Below are 21,368 nucleotides of genomic sequence, written 5' to 3' on the forward strand. Positions count from 1 at the left end.
TATTGTCAGAAGTTTAGAAAGTGGTCTGTGCTCACTCAGTGGAATGAATGTGCCCTGGCAGCAATCTTCAGAAAGGGTCTCTCTGAAGCCCTTAAGGATGTCATGGTGGGATTTCCCATGCCTGCTGGTCTGAATGAGTCTATGTCTTTGGCCATTCAGATCGATCGACGCTTGCGTGAGCGTAAAGCTGTGCACCATGTGGCGGTACTATCTGAGCATGGGCCTGAGCCTATGCAATGTGATAGGACTTTGACCAGAGCTGAACGGCAAGAACACAGACGTCGGAATGGGCTATGTTTTTACTGTGGTGATTCCACTCATGTTATCTCCGATTGTCCTAAGCGCACTAGACGGTTCACTAGGTCTGCCACCATTGGTACGGTACAGTCTAAATTTCTATTGTCCGTTACTCTGATTTGCTCTTTGTCATCCTATTCTGTTATGGCATTTGTGGATTCAGGTGCTGCCCTGAATTTGATGGACTTGGAGTATGCTAGGCGCTGTGTTTTATTCTTGGAGCCCTTGCAGTATCCTATTCCATTGAGAGGAATTGATGCTACGCCTTTGGCCAAGAATAAGCCTCAGTACTGGACCCAATTGACCATGTGCATGGCTCCTGCACATCAGGAGGATATCCGCTTTCTGGTGTTGCATAATCTGCACGATGTGGTCGTTTTGGGGTTGCCATGGCTACAGCTTCATAATCCAGTATTGGACTGGAAATCTATGTCTGTGTCCAGCTGGGGTTGCCAGGGGGTACATGGTGATGTTCCATTTTTGTCTATTTCGTCTTCCACTCCTTCTGAAGTTCCAGAGTTTTTGTCGGATTATCGGGATGTATTTGATGAGCCCAAAGCCAGTGCCCTACCATCTCATAGGGATTGCGATTGTGCAATTAATTTGATTCCTGGTAGTAAGTTTCCTAAGGGCCGATTGTTCAATTTATCTGTGCCAGAACATGCCGCTATGCGGAGTTATATAAAGGAATCCTTGGAGAAAGGCCATATTCGCCCGTCGTCATCACCGTTAGGAGCAGGGTTCTTTTTTGTGGCCAAGAAGGATGGTTCTTTGAGACCTTGTATTGATTACCGCCTTCTCAATAAAATTACAGTCAAATTTCAGTATCCTTTGCCGTTGCTGTCTGATTTGTTTGCTCGTATTAAAGGGGCTAGTAGGTTCACCAAGATAGATCTTCGAGGGGCGTATAATCTTGTGCGTATTAAACAAGGCGATGAATGGAAAACAGCATTTAATACGCCCGAGGGCCATTTTGAGTACCTGGTTATGCCATTCGGGCTTTCCAATGCTCCATCAGTATTTCAGTCCTTTATGCATGACATCTTCCGAGAGTACCTGGATAAATTCCTGATTGTGTATTTGGATGATATTTTGGTCTTTTCGGATGATTGGGAGTCTCATGTGAAGCAGGTCAGAATGGTGTTCCAGGTCCTTCGTGCGAATTCCTTGTTTGTGAAGGGGTCAAAGTGTCTCTTTGGAGTTCAGAAGGTTTCATTTTTGGGGTTAATTTTTTCCCCTTCTACTATCGAGATGGACCCTGTTAAAGTCCAGGCCATTTACGATTGGACTCAGCCGACATCTGTGAAGAGCCTGCAAAAGTTCCTGGGCTTTGCTCATTTTTATCGGCGCTTCATCGCTAATTTTTCTAGTGTTGCTAAACCGTTGACTGATTTGACCAAGAAGGGTGCTGATGTGGTCAATTGGTCTTCTGCAGCTGTAGAGGCTTTTCAGGAGTTGAAGCGTCGTTTTTCTTCTGCCCCTATGTTGTGCCAGCCAGATGTTTCGCTCCCGTTTCAGGTTGAGGTTGATGCCTCAGATTGGAGCAGGGGCTGTTTTGTCGCAAAGAAGTTCTGATGGCTTGGTGATGAAGCCATGTGCTTTCTTTTCTAGAAAGTTTTCGCCTGCTGAGCGTAATTATGATGTTAGTAATCGAGAGTTGTTGGCCATGAAGTGGGCATTCGAGGAGTGGCGTCATTGGCTTGAAGGAGCCAAGCATCGCGTGGTGGTCTTGACTGATCACAAGAATTTGACTTATCTCGAGTCTGCCAAACGGTTGAATCCGAGACAGGCTCGATGGTCGTTATTTTTCTCCCGTTTAGATTTTGTGGTTTCGTACCTTCCGGGCTCTAAGAATGTGAAGGCTGATGCCCTGTCAAGGAGTTTTGTGCCTGACTCTCCGGGTGTTCCTGAGCCGGCGGGTATTCTCAAAGAGGGGGTAATTTTGTCTGCCATCTCCCCTGATTTGCGGCGGGTGCTGCAAAAATTTCAGGCTGATAGACCTGACCGTTGCCCAGAGGAGAAACGGTTTGATGGACTAGTAGAGTTATCTCTGAGATTCATTGTTGAGTGTTGGCTGGGCATCCTGGAATCTTTGGTACCAGAGATTTGGTGGCTAGATCCTTTTGGTGGCCGTCTTTGTCACGGGATGTGCGTTCTTTTGTGCAGTCCTGTGGGACTTGTGCTCGGGCTAAGCCCTGCTGTTCTCGTGCCAGTGGGTTGCTTTTGCCCTTGCCGGTCCCGAAGAGGCCCTGGACGCATATTTCTATGGATTTTATTTCGGATCTCCCCGTCTCTCAAAAGATGTCGGTCATTTGGGTGGTTTGTGATCGCTTTTCTAAGATGGTCCATTTGGTACCTTTGTCTAAATTGCCTTCCTCCTCTGATTTGGTGCCATTATTTTTCCAGCATGTGGTTCATTTACATGGTATCCCGGAGAACATCGTTTCTGACAGAGGTTCCCAGTTTGTTTCGAGGTTTTGGCGATCCTTTTGTGCTAGGATGGGCATTGATTTGTCTTTTTCCTCGGCTTTCCATCCTCAGACAAATGGCCAAACCGAACGAACTAATCAAACTTTGGAAACATATCTGAGATGCTTTGTTTCTGCTGATCAGGATGATTGGGTGTCCTTTTTGCCTTTGGCTGAGTTCGCCCTTAATAATCGGGCCAGCTCGGCTACTTTGGTTTCGCCGTTTTTCTGAAATTCTGGTTTCCATCCTCGTTTCTCTTCAGGGCAGGTTGAGTCTTCGGACTGTCCTGGTGTAGATACTGTGGTGGATAGGTTGCAGCAGATTTGGACTCATGTGGTGGACAATTTGACATTGTCCCAGGAGAAGGCTCAACGTTTCGCTAACCGCCGGCGCTGTGTGGGTCCCCGACTTCATGTTGGGGATTTGGTTTGGTTGTCGTCTCGTTATGTTCCTATGAAGGTTTCCTCTCCTAAGTTTAAGCCTCGTTTCATTGGTCCGTATAAGATTTCTGAGGTTATCAATCCTGTGTCATTTCGTTTGGCCCCTTCCTGCTTTGCCATCCATAATGTGTTCCATAGGTCGTTATTGCGGAGATACGTGGCGCCTGTGGTTCCATCCGTTGATCCTCCTGCCCCGGTGTTGGTTGAGGGGGAGTTGGAGTATGTGGTGGAGAAGATTTTGGATTCTCGTATTTCGAGACGGAAACTCCAGTACCTGGTCAAGTGGAAGGGTTATGGTCAGGAAGATAATTCCTGGGTTTTTGCCTCTGATGTTCATGCTGCCGATCTGGTTCGTGCCTTTCATTTGGCTCATCCTGGTCGGCCTGGGGGGCTCTGGTGAGGGTTCGGTGACCCCTCCTCAAGGGGGGGGTACTGTTGTGAATTCTGTTGTCGGGCTCCCTCCTGTGGTCATGAATGGGACTTCGGCTGGTTCTGTCCATGGACTTCCTCTGGTGGGTGTTTCTGAGTTTCCTTCCACAGGTGACGAGGTTAATTCGTTAGCTGGCTGCTCTATTTACTCCACTTAGATCTTTGCTCCATGCCACCTGTCTATGTTCCAGTATTGGTCTAGTTCTCTCCTGGATCGTTCTTGTGACCTGTCTTCCCAGCAGAAGCTAAGTTCCTGCTTGTATTTTATTTGGTTTGCTATTTTTCTGTCTAGCTTGCTATTTTTATTGCTGTCTTGCTTGCTGGAAGCTCTGGGACGCAGAGGGAGTGCCTCCGCACCGTGAGTCGGTGCGGAGGGTCTTTTTGCGCCCTCTGCGTGGTCTTTTTTGTAGGTTTTTGTGCTGACCGCAAAGCAACCTTTCCTATCCTCAGTCTGTTCAGTAAGTCAGGCCTCACTTTGCTAAATCTATTTCATCTCTGTGTTTGTATTTTCATCTTTACTCACAGTCATTATATGTGGGGGGCTGCCTTTTCCTTTGGGAAATTTCTCTGAGGCAAGGTAGGCTTTATTTTTCTATCTTCAGGGCTAGCTAGTTCCTTAGGCTGTGCCGAGTTGCATAGGGAGCGTTAGGAGCAATCCACGGCTATTTCTAGTGTGTGTTGATAGGATTAGGGATTGCGGTCAGCAGAGTTCCCACATCCCAGAGCTCGTCCTTTATTATCAGTAACTATCAGGTCATTCCGTGTGCTCTTAACCACCAGGTCCATTATTGTCCTGACCACCAGGTCATAACAGGTACCCCACTGGTCACAGCGACCCAGTTAGAGACTATACCATTTATAACCACCCTCTGCTTTCTATCACTAAGCCAGTTACTAACCCATTTACACACATTTTCCCCCAGACCAAGCATTCTCATTTTGTGTAGCAACCTCTTGTGCGGCACGGTATCAAATGCTTTGGAAAAATCGAGATATACCACGTGCAATGACTCACCGTGGTCCAGCCTATAGCTTACCTCTTCATAAAAACTGATTAGATTGGTTTGACAGGAGCGATTTCTCATAAACCCATGCTGATATGGAGTTAAACAGTTATTCTCATTGAGATAATCCAGAATAACATCCCTCAGAAACCCTTCAAATATTTTACCAACAATAGAGGTTAGACTTACTGGCCTATAATTTCCAGGTTCACTTTTAGAGCCCTTTTTGAATATTGGCACCACATTTGCTATGCGCCAGTCCTGCGGAACAGACCCCGTCGCTATAGAGTCCCTAAATATAAGAAATAATGGCTTGTCTATTACATTACTCAGTTCTCTTAGTACTCGTGGGTGTATGCCATCCGGACCCGGAGATTTATCTATTTTAATCTTATTTAGCCGGTTTCGCACCTCTTCTTGGGTTAGATTGGTGACCCTTAATATAGGGTTTTCATTGTTTCTTGGGATTTCACCTAGCATTTCATTTTCCATCGTGAATACCGTGGAGAAGAAGGTGTTTAATATATTAGCTTTTTCCTCGTCATCTACAACCATTCTTTCCTCACTATTTTTTAAGGGGCCTACATTTTCAGCATGCACAAGAGACAAATGTGGCATGCCAAAATCGCCGCAAAAAACATGCATAAAAAAAGCAGAAGAAGACACAAGGAAAACATGCTTTTTTTCTGCAGCTTCTTTCCTGCCAAAAGATCTGGTTTTAAAAATATGCTGAAAAAATGCCTAGTTTGAACTTCCCCTTAAATCTCCAAGAAGTTTCTAAAAAATGAAGGCTGGAATGAAATTGGTTTATGGCTTATAAGGAAGTGTTTTGGTTTCATGCTATGTGGGCATGCTCTATGATCATGCTCTACGACACATGCTCGTGGGCATGCTCTGTGACACATGCAGACTCCGCTGTGCGTGGAGGGGTTGGAGGACTCGAGTAGTCTCCTTTGGTAAACGGTGCGATCCTGCCTCCAGCTTTATGAGGCGTTGCCTCCCATTAAAATCCTGCTCTGAAATAATGAGATGACGGCTGACAACGTCCTCTGTACACAGCACAAGCTGAAAAGTAATGGAAGTGTTCGCCTACTGCAGGGATGGGGAACCTCAGGCCCCAGGGCCATTTACGGCCCTCAATGACCTTTTATCAGGCCCCCGAGAGGATTCTCAGGGACCGCATTCTTAGGCAGGGAGGTGTATTTTGATTGCCACCAGCTCATTAATTTCTTCTTGCTCTGTTAGCACACACAGTGTTCACTACTGAACATTGAAGGGCATGCAATGAAAGATTAAGTCTTGAAACCAGTGCCAGAGTCAGGATGCACTTTGTGTGCGGAGTTTGTATGGCCCCCGAAGGATGGTATAAATATCCAAGTGGCCATTGGCAGAAAAAAGATTCCCCACCCCTGGCCTACTGTAAAGGTTTAGTTAAAGTCATTTCACACTGGCGTTTAAGAGAAATTTCACTGATTGGATTTTGTGCATATTGTTCTTGTTGAGGATCTCTACAGAGGCATCTTCTGCACGTCGGCTTTGTTCTTCCCTAAATAAAAGCACAAAGCGTAGATGTGTTATGTACAGTACAAACACAATGGAGGTCAGATAAAGATTGCTTGGACCACCAATACCCCATTTTTAATGAAAATAAAATAATTATTCAGGGTCAGCACAGAATGACTGTTCAAACAAAGCACAAGTGCTTGGTGCACCTTTGGTGACGGAGCAGTGCACCTCCTGGAGCAACTTACACATCCCCCGGATCAAAAATGGCACTTCTTCAAATGACTGCTATATGAGCTAAGGGGGTGAAGAAGTACGTATTGTACTTATGTCAGGGAAAAATAGAACCCAACCTCCCGACAAGTGTTATTATTGGTCATAAATGAAAGGCTATGGACATCTATGAATATTTTATTTTAAAGTACAGTATGTACACCGCTCCCCCCAAAAAAAAAATCAAAGGAAGACTTAAACACCATAACATAACTCTAAGTCAATCACACTTCTGTGAAATCAACCTGTCCAGTTATGAAGCAGCACTGACTGTGAATCAATTTCTCCTGCTGTTGTGCAAAAGGAACAGACAACAGGTAGAAATTATACGAAATTAGTAAGACAACCCCTATAAAAGGAGTGGTTCTGCAGGGGGTGACCACAGACCACTTCTCTGTATTCATGGCTGCTGTTTTAGTCACTTTTGCATTTTGTCATTGCTCTCACCTCTAGAGGTACTGTACAGTAGCATGAGGCGGTGTCTGCAAACCACAGAAGTTACTCAGGTAGTGCAGCTCATCCAGGATGGCACAACAATGCGAGCTGTGGCAAGAAGAGTAGCTGTGTCTGGCAGCACAGTGTCCAGGGCATGGAGCAGAAACCAGGAGACAGGACAGTACACCAGGAGACATGGAGGGTGCTATAGGAGGGCAACACTGAGCTTACAGTCCTACATCGTACAGGTCGATTGGCATTTGCTAGAGAACACCGATTGGCAGATTTGACATTGGTCTCATGTACTCAGGGGTGAACCTAGCCTCTGTGCTGCCTGAGGCGAAGTGCAGAACGGCACGCCCCCCCCCCCCCCCCATAGTAAATTTGTTTAAATTGGTAGGAATAAATCCGCTTCATACAGATTTATATCTATACTGTAAAAATGAGGACAATAGTGGACATTTTAATTTAGAGAAATAGAAAAAAGATGTCCAAACAGATCACGCCTCCTTCTCCCGAAACGCTTAGCCAATCACAAGCGCCGCACATGGGGCTGTCCGGAGCTAATAGCAGGGGCCTTCCTATTGGGTTGAGTAAGGGATGTGAGAGTGGGAAGGGTAGCGAGCACAACCGACGCTGAAGAAAAATATGGCTGAATGCCTGAGGGGCAGCATTGGACATGGTGTGTAAGTTATGGGCCATTAGTCCTCCAGCAGAGATGTTTGTGAAAAGGACAATGCATCCTGCACCAATGCATTGCATCCCGCAAACACTATGACCCCCACAATGATTCCTCCACACGCACAGTATGATAACCTTACTGTACCCCCTCAACTATCCCGCCACAGTATGATCCCCAGCTGTGAGCCCCATACAGACCTCCATAATGTATAAAAGAACTACATACAGTATAATGGCCCCCAAAACAGCCCTCCATAAAGTATTAAGGCTTCCTCATAGCCCTTCAAGTATTATCATGCCCCCACAGAGCTCTCCAAATATTATAATTAGTTCCATATAGTATAATTGGCTTCACATAGTCCTCCATATATTATAATGCACCATCCATCGTCTTCCATATAGTATAATGCCCCCCATAGTCTTCCATATAGTATAATACACCCCCATAGTCCTCCATATAGTATAATGCACCCCCATATGCTTCCATATAGTATAATGCACCCCATAGTCATCAATATATTATAATGCACCCCATAGTTATCAATATATTATAATGCATCCCCCATAGTCCTCCATATAGTATAATGCACCCCATAGTCATCAATATATTATAATGCATCCCCCATAGTACTCCATATATTATATTGCCAGTGTGCAAGATTGTATCAAAGGCAAGGATACAACCTTTGACGTATATGAACGTCAAAGGTGGTGAAGGGGTTAAATTACATTATATACAGCACCCATGTACTGGACAACACATGCTCATTACATACACATCATACAGTCACAGACACACACATCATACATGTCCTTAGTACACACATGCTATATAACAGATGCACAGCAGGTACACATCATATTCACAGAACAAGCATGCAGGACAAGTGTATATACAGTCATGGCCAAAAGTATTGACACCCCTGCAATTCTGTCAGATAATACTCAGTTTCTTCCTGAAAATGATTGCAATCACAAATTCGTTGGTATTATTATCTTCATTTAAAATGGGCCAGACAAAAGTATTGGCACCCTCAGCCTAATACTTGGTTGCACAACCTTTAGCCAAAATAACTGCAACCAACCGCTTCCGGTAACCATCAATGAGTTTCTTACAATGCTCTGCTGGAATTTTAGACCATTCTTCCTTGGCAAACTGCTCCAGGTCCCTGATATTTGAAGGGTGCCTTCTCCAAACTGCCATTTTTAGATCTCTCCACAGGTGTTCTATGGGATTCAGGTCTGGACTCATTGCTGGCCACCTTAGAAGTCTCCAGTGCTTTCTCTCAAACCATTTTCTAGTGCTTTTTGAACTGTGTTTTGGGTCATTGTCCTGCTGGAAGACCCATGACCTCTGAGGGAGACCCGGCTTTCTCACACTGGGCCCTACATTATGCTGCAAAATTTGTTGGTAGTCTTCAGACATCATAATGCCATGCACACGGTCAAGCAGTCCAGTGCCAGAGGCAGCAAAGCAACCCCAAAACATCAGGGAACCTCCACCATGTTTGACTGTAAGGGCCGTGTTCTTTTCTTTGAATGCCTCTTTTTTTCTCCTGTAAACTGATGCCTTTGCCCAAAAAGCTCTACTTTTGTCTCATCTGACCAGAGAACATTCTTCCAAAACGTTTTAGGCTTTTTTAGGTAAGTTTTGGCAAACTCCAGCCTGGCTTTTTTATGTCTCGGGGTAAGAAGTGGGGTCTTCCTGGGTCTCCTACCATACAGTCCCTTTTCATTCAGACGCCGACGGATAGTAAGGGTTGACACTGTTGTACCCTCGGACTGCAGGGCAGCTTGAACTTGTTTGGATGTTAGTCGAGGTTCTTTATCCAACATCCGCACAATCTTGCGTTGAAATCTCCTGTCAATTTTTCTTTTCCGTCCACATCTAGGGAGGTTAGCCACAGTGCCATGGGCTTTAAACTTCTTGATGACACTGCGCACGGTAGACACAGGAACATTCAGGTCTTTGGAGATGGACTTGTAGCCTTGAGATTGCTCATGCTTCCTCACAATTTGGTTTCTCAAGTCCTCAGACAGTTCTTTAGTCTTCTTTCTTTTCTCCATGCTCAATGTGGTACACACAAGGACACAGGACAGAGGTTGAGTCAACTTTAATCCATGTCAACTGGCTGCAAGTGTGATTTAGTTATTGCCAACACCTGTTAGGTGCCACAGGTAAGTTACAGGTGCTGTTAATTACACAAATTAGGGAAAAATCACATGATTTTTCGAACGGTGCCAATACTTTTGTCCACCCCCTTTTTTATGTTTGGTGTGGAATTATAGCCAATTTGGCTTTAGGACAATTCTTTTTGTGTTTCTTCATTTAAGACAAATTAAATGAAGATAATAATAACAAAGAATTTGTGATTGCAATCATTTTCAGGAAGAAAATGAGTATTAGCTGACAGAATTGCAGGGGTGTCAATACTTATGGCCATGACTGTACATACATACCTCAGTATTCTCCCAAGATATCTAAACACACAAACATACACAGCCCTCCCCCCCACACACAGAGGTACAACACACACACGCAGACACAACCCACACTGACATACAACAGACACACCGCATAGACAGACAACCCACACACCATAGAGACACAATCCACACACACAGGCAAACACACCACAGACACAACCCACAAAAACAACCCACACACCACAGAGACACAGACACAACCCACACAGAAAGACAGAGACAACCCACAGACAACCCACACAGACACGCAACCCACACACCACACAGAAAGACACAACCTACACACTAACAATCCACAGACACGCAACCCACACACACAAGAGACGCAACCCATAAACAGACAAGCAACCCACACAGATACGCAACCCACACAGACCACACACACGCAGACACACACATACACAGCCCACACACCACAGAGACATGACCTACACACAGACACGCAACCCACACAGACCATACACAGACACACACAGACATGTATTGCATGTTCCAACATTGATTATGCTACTAATTTTGTTGGATCTGATAATAAAACATAAGATCACGCAGACAATTACATGCAATACAAAAGCGGTAATATACCATGCGACATGTCCGTGCTCTAAGATTTATATCGGACTCACAACTAGACCATTGAAAATACGTGTGCGGGAACATGTAAGGGAAATTAAAGCAGCTGAGAAGGAATTATCCGTGGAACATTTAAAGACGTTACCACGACATTTTAGGATGCATCACGGTTGTGACCCAACTGGCCTCCGTGTTATCGGTATAGATAGGATCATCACTGATTTGCGTGGGGGTAATGTTAGTTGCAGACTTGCCCAGAAAGAGAGCAGATGGATATGGACTCTCCGTACACTTCAACCTCTGGGTCTCAATGAGGCTCTGAGTTATTCCCCATATCTCTGATCATATTAATTTGTACTTTTTGTATTTTTCATTTTTAACATTTTTTACATGGATTTTATATACATTTATTTCGGATTTTATATGCTCATACTAATCTTTTTATATTTATTTCTAGTGTATGGTCCTTTATATACTATATTGGATTATGTGATCCTCCTTCATGTACTTTGGAATTCTAGCGTGAAGAGTATGAATATTATTGGATGAAGGATTCTTTTGAGGACTATTCTCTTTCCCTTTTATGTGGACTAATATAACATATTGTAATAATTTGTTAGTTTATTATTTATTTATGTAATAAATTAGAATAATATATTTTGTTATATAATTTCATTTACTTTTTATTTTTATATTAATAATGATACATATATATTGGTGCATAGTGCAACTGTATTGGCATTTATTTATTATTTATTTAAATGGATTTATCATGTATTCTTATACAAGCATTGATATATATTTTATAGTGTAACCTCATTGGTATTTATTTATTATTTATGTATATAATTTATTTACAGTACTAGTTGGAAGCACTGTGCTATAATATGTTATGTCCCATCATGTTTCATTATGAGCTATATCCTTTCCCCTTGTTTTATATGGACGTCTCAGCATTGAAATTCTCCTGATGTTCCTGAGTTCCGTTCTGGCGGTTGTGCGCGTGCGCGGCTTTCCCGGCTTTCTGGTCTCATTCATTCCGGCGTCTGTCTCCTGGGTAGCGCTGTCTCCACCTTCCCTGTCATGTGACGCACATGGGCGGGGTTGTTGGGGTTCGCGTTGCCGGGGTGACGCTGGATGGATGCGGCCATTGGCTGGGCGGCCGCGCATGCTCCGTGCAAACCGTCCAGAGCCGTACAACTCATTAATTAGCTCCCTATATATACCCGCTGTATTATGGCCGTTGTATACACCCCCCGGAAGAAGGCTAGCGCCGAAACGCGAGTAGGGTCCTGAGCACATGTAGGTACTGTGAGCCTCCATTATTATTGTTCTTTATTGATTTTATCCTCCGCAGTTTATATGGTAGTGATTTTTTAGCCAGTGTGCATTCTCTGCATCTGTATGTTCCATGTAGCACTTTCTATTATATCCATAGTGGCATTACATTTATATGGGCTTATGTGCAATTGCTTTAATTAGCTATTTGTGCAATATAGGCCTGGATGTGATTTTCTGTCTCACTTAGCACTTTCCACCCCAACCATTGTGGCATTACATTTATATGGGCTTATGTGCAATTTTTTCATTGTATGAACTGTGCAATATAGGCCTGGTTTTGTAATTTTTGTGGCACTTTATTTAGCACATTGCAGCTTTGCACTTTGTTGTAAAACATTTATATGTATTTTTGCTTTTTTTGCACATTGGTTTTATGTTAATTATATTTTGCACATATTGTTGCACTATTTGCACATTCAGATGCACTATACACTTTTATATGATTGCCATAGAATCAATTAAAATTTTTTTGGAACATTGCAGAAATATACCGTACTATTTTGGAGGTTTATAAATTTGATAACTATTTTTTGTTAATATTGGTTGGCGTCCTTTTTGTACTATTACAGTGTGCTCATGCTTATCAGCTATAATTGATTAATTTAGTTTTTATATTTTATAAATAATTCTAATAAAATAATTTTATACACTGTCTTTTTTTGCACATTTCTTTGGGATGATTTATGTTATTATTGGTGCATGACATATTATTTTACATATAAGTGGTTACATATCTGTTTAATAGACACACACAGACACAACCCACAGACACGCAACCCACAGACATACACACAAGCAAACACACACAAGACACACAGACACGCAACCCACACACAAGCAGACATGCAACCCACACAGACACGCAACACACATACAGACACGCAACCCGCACAGACCATACACAGACACAACCCAAACAGAAAGACACAACCCACACACAGACACGCAACTCACACACAAGCAGACACACACACGCAACCCACACACAAGCAGACACGCAACCCACACAGACACGCAACCCACACAGATACGCAAACCCACATACAGACACGCAACCCGCAGACAGACCATACACAGACACAGACAACCCACACACCACACAAAAAAACACAACCCACACACAGACACTACTCACACACCACACAGAAAAACACAACCTACACACAAACCCACAGACACGCAACCCACACAAGCAGACACACAACCCACACACAGACGCAACCCATAAACAGACAAGCAACCCACAGATAAGCAACCCACACACACGCAGACACACACAGACACAACCCACACACCAGAGACACGACCTACAGACATGCAACCCACATAGACACACACATTAATACGCAACCCACGCAGACACATACACAGACGTAAACAGACACACACAAGCAGACACACAAACACAGACACACACAGACACACAATCCACAGACAGACCATATGCAGCGCCCCAGAGACCTGGTCGTTGCAGTATGACACTCTGCCACTAAGGGGAGTGATGATACGTCTGATGGCACTAAAGGAGTTCTTCTGACCAGGTATCACCAGCACACTTTACACTTCACACTCTGGCCACTAGGGGGAGCAAAGGCTTTATTTATTAGGCCACTCCTCACACTGGTAAAACTAGGGGTTGGATAGGAAGTTAGTCAGAGACTGACTGGGTTGGATTCAGGCAACATCCCGTGGCAGGGGGTGTTGCAGGGAGAAGATTCAGGGGGGTCCCTGTCAGTCGTGGGAACCTGACAGGCACCTAGCGACCAGAATAGAACGTTACGGAACCGCGCCTGCACACCCCGTGGCGATATCCTAAGAAAGAGACACGAAGCGAAGGATATTGTGGAACAGTGAGAAACGAGATCAAGCACAAAGGAGAGCCAGTAGGAGTCGTGCCCGGAGAACGGCAACATCCTACTGAGGCGCGTAGCCGGTGGCCGGAACACCGAGAAAGTAACTGACTCTATGCCTTACTTCAAACTCCGCAGGACAGTTAATTATAGGTTGGCTGTCTACCTTACATCACCTACGCAGACATAGGGGGCATAGGGCGTGGAGAGGGGCGTCTCTAGGGTCCCGGAAGAGCTCCGAGCCTTCCCGTCAAACGTGTGCGTCCTAGCCATAACATACCTGGGGGACGTAGAACTAGAAAGATCTGGAACGAATTAGAAAGAATGAACGAACGAGAACAGAAGTTGTGAGGACTATTCCGAATGCTCAGCAGGGTAGCACTACAACACACAGGCGCTATTGGTAGGCAACGATTTCCACCTGCAAAGGGAACTCTGGATGTGCCCATCGGACCGGCCAGTCTCAGACAGCCCTGTTAACCGTGCTCTGGATTGAGGACCCTGAAGTCTTCAGTAAAGAGGTAAAGAGACTGCAACCTTGTGTCCTCGTTATTGCCTGCACCTCACACCATCACCATCCACCTTACTGGGAAGCCCTGGGGACATACTTCACCTGTGGGAAGGTATACCATCTAGCTGCCATTCCATCACCCCAGCGGACTCCACAGCAGCGTCGGTCACCCTGACCGAACACCACAGGTGGCGTCACGAATCCCTGACAAACTGTACCACCTTCATTGGACGCCCCTTAGCAGGGTCGCGGACCGGGTCTAGCCACCCTGACAGCCTCAGAACCGAACCAGAGAGGCCAGGTACCGAGAACTCGTGGCCCTGTGTGTTGTGAATTCTGTGGCTGAATTCACTCCTGTGGTCACAAGTGGTACTGCAGCTTCTGAGCTTCCTCCCTCAGGTGTTCTGGTGAGCTCGTTAGCTGCTTCGTTATTTAACTCCACCTGATTCTGTTTTCCTTGCTCCTTGTCAATGTTCCAGTGTTGGATCTGAGCTTCTGGATCTTTCCTGTGGCCTGCTGCTCTGCTTAGATAAGTGCTTCTTTGCTTTTTGTTGCTATATTTTCTGTCCAGCTTGTCTATTGGTTTGCTGGAAGCTCTGAGACGCAAAGGGTGTACCGCCGTGCCGTTAGTTCGGCACGGTGGGTCTTTTTGCCCCCTTTGCGTGGTTTTTGCTTTAGGGTTTTTTGTAGACTGCAAAGTTCTCTTTGCTATCCTCGCTCTATCTAGAATATCGGGCCTCACTTTGCTGAATCTATTTCATCCCTACGTTTTGTCTTTTCATCTTACTCACAGTCATTATATGTGGGGGGCTGCCTTTTCCTTTGGGGTATTTCTCTGAGGCAAGCCAGGCTTGTTTTTCTATCTTCAGGCTAGTCAGTTTCTCAGGCTGTGCCGAGTTGCATAGGTAGCGTCAGGCGCAATCCACAGCCACCTTTAGTTGTGTTTAGGATAGGTTCAGGTATTGCGGTCTACAGAGATTCCACGTCTCAGAGCTCGTTCTATTGTTTTTGGGTTATTGTCAGATCACTGTATGTGCTCTGATCGCTGGTACACTGTGTCACTGGATTGCACTCATAACACCTGTGTCTGGGGGCGCTCCACATACACAGACAACTCACACAGAAAGACACAACCCACACACAGACACACAACCCACACACAGACATGCAACCCACACACAAGCAGACAGACACGCAACTCACACACAAACAGACACGCAACCCACACAGACACGCGACCCACACACACAGCCCATACAGACACAAACAATCCACACAGAAAGACAACCCACACACAGACACGCAACCCACACACACAACCCACACAGAAACACAGACACACAAGCAGATAGACACGCAACCCACAGACAGACCATACACACACACATACACAACCCACACAGAAAGACAACCCACACACAAACATACACACAAGCAGACACACACACAACCCACACACACAAGCAGACACACACAACCCACACACACAAGCAGACACACACAGACACGCAACCCACACACAAGCAGACACGCAAGCCACACACAAGCAGACCAGACACGCAACCCACAGATATGCAACCCAGACAGACCATACACAGACACACATAGACACAACCCAAAGACACAACCCACACAGACATGCAACCCACACACAGACATACACACAAGCAGACACACACACACAACCCACACAGACACGCAACCCCCACACAAGCAGACACGCAACCCACACAGACAGACCATACACACACACAGACAACCCACACACAGACACTACTCACACACCACACAGAAAGACAGAGAGACAACACACACACACACACACTCTTCTGTGCTAAGGGGTGGGGGCTGGTGTACATGTGCAGCTTCCCCTGCTCACAGCAGCTGAGCCCCACACCCACTCTCTGAGGGGATTGCCCAGCAGGGGATCTGTCACCTTGTGGATTGGAGCTGCTTCTCCTGTACCTTCCAGCACAGGTGGCTCCTCTCTGATCTTATTTCCTGGCTCTCGCTTCTTCCCTTCAAAGACGCGCCATGCAGGAGGACAGGAGCTCAGCTCTTCTGTCCATGATGTGAGAGCTTTCACTGGCCAGTGTTCTTCTTCTGTAGGACACCTCCCCTCTCCGAGTTGCTGAACCCAGAACGTAAAAGCCACCGCACACCAGTAATCAAAGTGCATATTCCCCCAGTATATGAAGCGGGCGGCAGCACAGCAGGAGATAACAGGATGTCAGGGAGACAAGAGCGGCCAAATGCAGGCACAAGCCAGCATCTGAAAAAACGCTCCCCGCCGATGCTGCCCCCATTTTTATAAGCAGGTGACGCCACCTGAAGCAACCAACTTAAGTGGCCTCATGATAGGACGCCCCTGGTGTACTCTTTACAGATGAGAGCAAGTTCACACTGAGCGCGTGAGAAGAGTGACAGAGTCTGGAGACGTTGTGGATAACACTCTTCTGCCTGTAACATCCTCCAGCATGACCGGTTTGGCAGTGGGTCAGTAATGGTGTGGGGTGGCATTTCTTTGGAGGGCCACACAGCCCTCCATGTGCTCACCAGAGGAACCCTTCAATTCCATTACGTACCAGGATGAGCTCCTCAGACCCATGGTGAGACCATATGCTGGTGCGGTTGGCCCTGGGCTCAGTCTGATGCTGGCAATTATAGGCCTCATGAGGCTGGAGTGTGTCAGCAGTTCCTGCATGATGAAGTCATTGATGCTGTGGACTGGCCTGCCTGTTCCCCAGACCTGAATCTAATCGAGCACTGGGACATCATGTCTCGTTCCATCCACCGACGCGACATTGCACCACAGACTGTCCAGGAGTTGACTGATGCTTTAATCTAGGTCTGGGAGGAGATCCCACAGAAGGACATCCGCCGCCTCATCAGGAGCATGGCCAGGTGTTGTACAGTAGGGAGGTCACACAGGCACGTGGAGGCCACATACAATACTGAGCATCATTTCCTTGACTTGAGGCATTTCCACTGAAGTTGGATCAGCCTGTAATTTGATTTTCCACTTTGATTTTGAGTATCATTCCAACTCCAGACCCACATGGGATATTCATTTTGATTTACATTGATCATTTTTATGTCTTATTGTTCTCAATGCATTCCACTATGTAATGAATAAAGATCTGCAACTGGAATATTTTAGTGAAATCTAGGATGTGGTATTTTAGTGTTATTTTTATTTTTTGAGCAGGGTATTCTGTAATTGTCTTTCATTAAAATGTTTTAGGGTATGTTTCCACGTGGCATATTTTCTGCGGATTGGACACTGCGTACAGCCGTAGCATCCAATCCGCAGCGGACAGATGTTACAGCATAGTGGAGGGGATTTTATGAAATCCCATGTCCACTATGCGTACAAAGATGCAGGTGGCAAACTTGCGTATACACACCTGAGGCACATCTTTATAGACTGCAGCATGTATATTTATCTTGCGGAGATGCTCAGTCTCCGCAAGATAAATAGCACCATTCTATGGATATGAACACATGTGGAATTACCGTGCGTACAAAAGCCGGCAGCGCTTTGGACGGGGTGGATGTCCGCTGTGTCCAAAGCGCTGCCATTCCGGACCGTGGAAACATAGCCTTAAACAGCCTTAAACAGCTTGCATACAAAACAATACATTGCAAGCTGAATGATGCAGTTCAGCCTCAATCCTGAAAGCCAGGAGTCCTATTGGCTTAAGGCCCCTTCACATTAAGCGACGCTGCAGCGATACCGACAACGATCCGGATCGCTGCAGCGTCGCGGTTTGGTCGCTGGAGAGCTGTCACACAGACAGCTCTCCAGCGACCAACGATGCCGGTAACCAGGGTAAACATCGGGTTACTAAGCGCAGGGCCGCGCTTAGTAACCCGATGTTTACCCTGGTTACCAGCGTAAATGTAAAAAAAAAAAAAACACTACATACTTACCTACCGCTGTCTGTCCCCGGCGCTCTGCTTCTCTGCACTCCTCCTGTACTGGCTGTGAGCACAGCGGCCGGAAAGCAGAGCGGTGACGTCACCGCTCTGCTTTCCGGCTGACCGACGCTCACAGCCAGTACAGGAGGAGTGCAGAGAAGCAGAGCGTCGGGGACAGACAGCTGTAGGTAAGTATGTAGTGTTTGTTTTTTTTTACTTTTACGCTGGTAACCAGGGTAAACATCGGGTTACTAAGCGCAGCCCTGCACTTAGTAACCCGATGTTTACCCTGGTTACCAGTGAAGACATCGCTGGATCGGTGTCACACACGCCGATCCAGCGATGTCAGCGGGAGATCCAGCGACGAAATAAAGTTCTGGACTTTGTTCAGCGACCAACGATCTCCCAGCAGGGGCCTGATCGTTGGTCGCTGTCACACAGAACGATTTCCTTAACGATATCGTTGCTACGTCACAAAAAGCAACGATATCGTCAACGATATCGTTATGTGTGAAGGTACCTTTAGTCTTTAGCATCCGCTGCCTTCTACTAAATGCATTTCTAGTAATCTTAACCCCTTCATGACCTTGGGATTTTTCGTTTTTCCGTGTTCGTTTTTCACTCCCCTCCTTCCCAGAGCCATAACTTTTTTATTTTTCCGTCAATTTGGCCATGTGAGGGCTTATTTTTTGCGTGACGAGTTGTACTTTTGAACGACATCATTGGTTTTAGCATGTCGTGTACTAGAAAACGGGAAAAAAATTCCAAGTGTGGTGAAATTGCAAAAAAAGTGCAATCTCACACTTTTTTTTTGTTTGGCTTTTTTGCTAGGTTCACTAAATGCTAAAACTGACCTGCCATTATGATTCTCCAGGTCAGTACGAGTTCATAGACGCCTAACATGACTAGGTTATTTTTTATCTAAGTGGTGAAAAAAAATTCCAAACTTTGCTAAAAAAAAAAAAAAAAAAAATTGTGCCATTTTCCGATACTCGTAGCGTCTCCATTTTTCGTGATCTGGGGTCGGTTGAGGGCTTATTTTTTGCGTGCCGAGATGACGTTTTTAATGATAGCATTTCGGTGCAGATACGTTCTTTTGATCGCCCGTTATTGCATTTTAATGCAATGTCGCGACGACCTAAAAAACGTAATTCTGGCGTTTCGAATTTTTTTATCGCTACGCCGTTTAGCGATCAGGTTAATGCTTTTTTTAAATTGATAGATCGGGCGATTCTGAGCGCGGCGATACCAAATGTGTAGATTTGATTTTTTTTTTATTGATTTATTTTGATTGGGGCGAAAGGGGGGTGATTTAAACTTTTATATTTTTTTTCACATTTTTTTTTACTTTTTTTTTTTTTTTTTACTTTTGCCATGCTTCAATAGCCTCCATGGGAGGGTAGAAGCAGGCACAACTCGATCGCCTCTGCTACATAGCAGCGATCTGCTGATCGCTGCTATGTAGCAGAAATGGAGGTGTGCTGTGAGCGCCGACCACAGGGTGGCGCTCACAGCCACCGGTGATCAGTAACCATAGAGGTCTGTAGGACCTCTATGGTTACCATCCTGACGCATCGCCGACCCCCGATCATGTGACGGGGGTCGGCGATGATGTCATTTCCGCCCGCCCGGCCGGAAGCGGTAGTTAAATGCCGCTGTCTGCGTTTGACAGCGGCATTTAACTAGTTAATAGGTGCAGGCAGATCGCGATTCTGCTCGCGCCTATTACGGGCACATGTCAGCTGTTCAAAACAGCTGACATGTCCCGGCTTTGATGCGGGCTCACCGCGGAGCCCTGCATCAAAGCAGGGGATCTGACCTCGGACGGGATTAATATTAATATTTATTGCATCAAATCAAACCAGAATTGAGTTTACATTTTCAATCAGGTGAAGTCAGTAGGAGCTGGAAACATCAAGAAGCAGGATGACTTTTGGGTTTGAAACTGAATTTGGCAGGCTGCTTGCAATATATTGATCTATATGCAAGCTGCAGAAGAAAAAAATATATAAATATTTTAATAATATAAAAAAAAAAAACCTTTTTGGTTTTAATATTTTCAAGAAGTAACTGCTAAATGGTCTAAAAAAGTATCTTGTGTGTCAAACAGAAATCAGTCCCAGGAGCGCTGAAGGAAACTCAGACAACATATGTCGTTTGCCACAACGCGTTTCAACGGTAAACACCGTCTTCTTCAGGTGGGAGTATCTTAACCTATGCACAATGATGAAATGTTTCCCCATGTGGTGGGTAAAATAACTTTTCATATTGAAATCTATTAAAAAAAAAAAAAAATTGCTTGTAATTTTGATATTCCCTAGTTGTGGCCCTTTCTGTAATTACAATACACTAGTAATTTTGTTTTCTTAATTTCTTCATCTAGGTTGTGTAAATGGATACAAAATTACCAAGTAAGGTTTATACGTATATATAGTGCTCAGTACAAATGAGTACACCCCCTTTGAAAAGTAAGATTTGAATCAATATCTCACTGAATAAAAGGACTATTGCCAAAATTATGTTAAGATTGCGTTTCATGATGTGATGGTAGCATATTCACCTTCAATATAGAGCAGCAAATCTGTGAATTCATTATATCTTCAATGACATGTGAACCAGCAGCACTGATGTTCTCCACATAAGGACACTGCCGCCATGTTTCACTGTAGGCACTATGAATTTTTCTTTGTACTTTCACCTTTGTGACACCATACAGTTTTGAAGCCATCAGTTCCAAAAACATTTTTTTACCTTAGTCTCATCACTCCAGAGTACAGAGTTCCAGTAGTCTTCATGCTTATCAGTATGTGCCTTGACACATTGTAGGTGGCTTTTTCTTCATGAGCTTTAGGAGAGGCTTCCTTTGTAGATGGCAGCCATTCATCTGCAGTGTACACTGTATTGGGTCACGGAAGCACTAACCCCCTCTTTGGCTTTCTACTTCTACTACAGTAATGCACTTTCTTTAGATAACTGCAGGGAACTTGTATGGCGATTTTCCCCAACTTTTCTTTTCAGAAGACGCTCCTGTTTAAGTGACAACTTCTGTGGTCACCTGGACGTCTCTGAGATGGTTGCAGTTCCATCTTTAAAAATAAATTTTGCATCACTTTTGGTACAGTATTCTGAAAAGTAAGTAAATATCGCCTGATCT

At 45.0% G+C, this 21,368-nt stretch overlaps 1 protein-coding gene across 1 annotated transcript in view; it reads right to left on the minus strand.

Moving 5' to 3' along the window:
* Positions 1-4,785: 4,785 nt before the first annotated feature.
* Positions 4,786-21,368, minus strand: part of TNFRSF14 (TNF receptor superfamily member 14) — a 245,845-nt gene continuing 229,262 nt past the window's right edge. The window contains exon 7 of the mRNA XM_069740724.1: positions 4,786-6,185. Within this exon, the coding sequence (XP_069596825.1) occupies positions 6,148-6,185 (38 nt within the window). The 3' untranslated portion in view covers positions 4,786-6,147. The remainder of the gene's footprint in view (positions 6,186-21,368) is intronic.

The sequence above is a fragment of the Ranitomeya imitator genome, chromosome 10, assembly GCF_032444005.1.
Source record: "Ranitomeya imitator isolate aRanImi1 chromosome 10, aRanImi1.pri, whole genome shotgun sequence".
In the NCBI taxonomy this organism is placed as follows: Eukaryota; Metazoa; Chordata; class Amphibia; order Anura; family Dendrobatidae; genus Ranitomeya; species Ranitomeya imitator.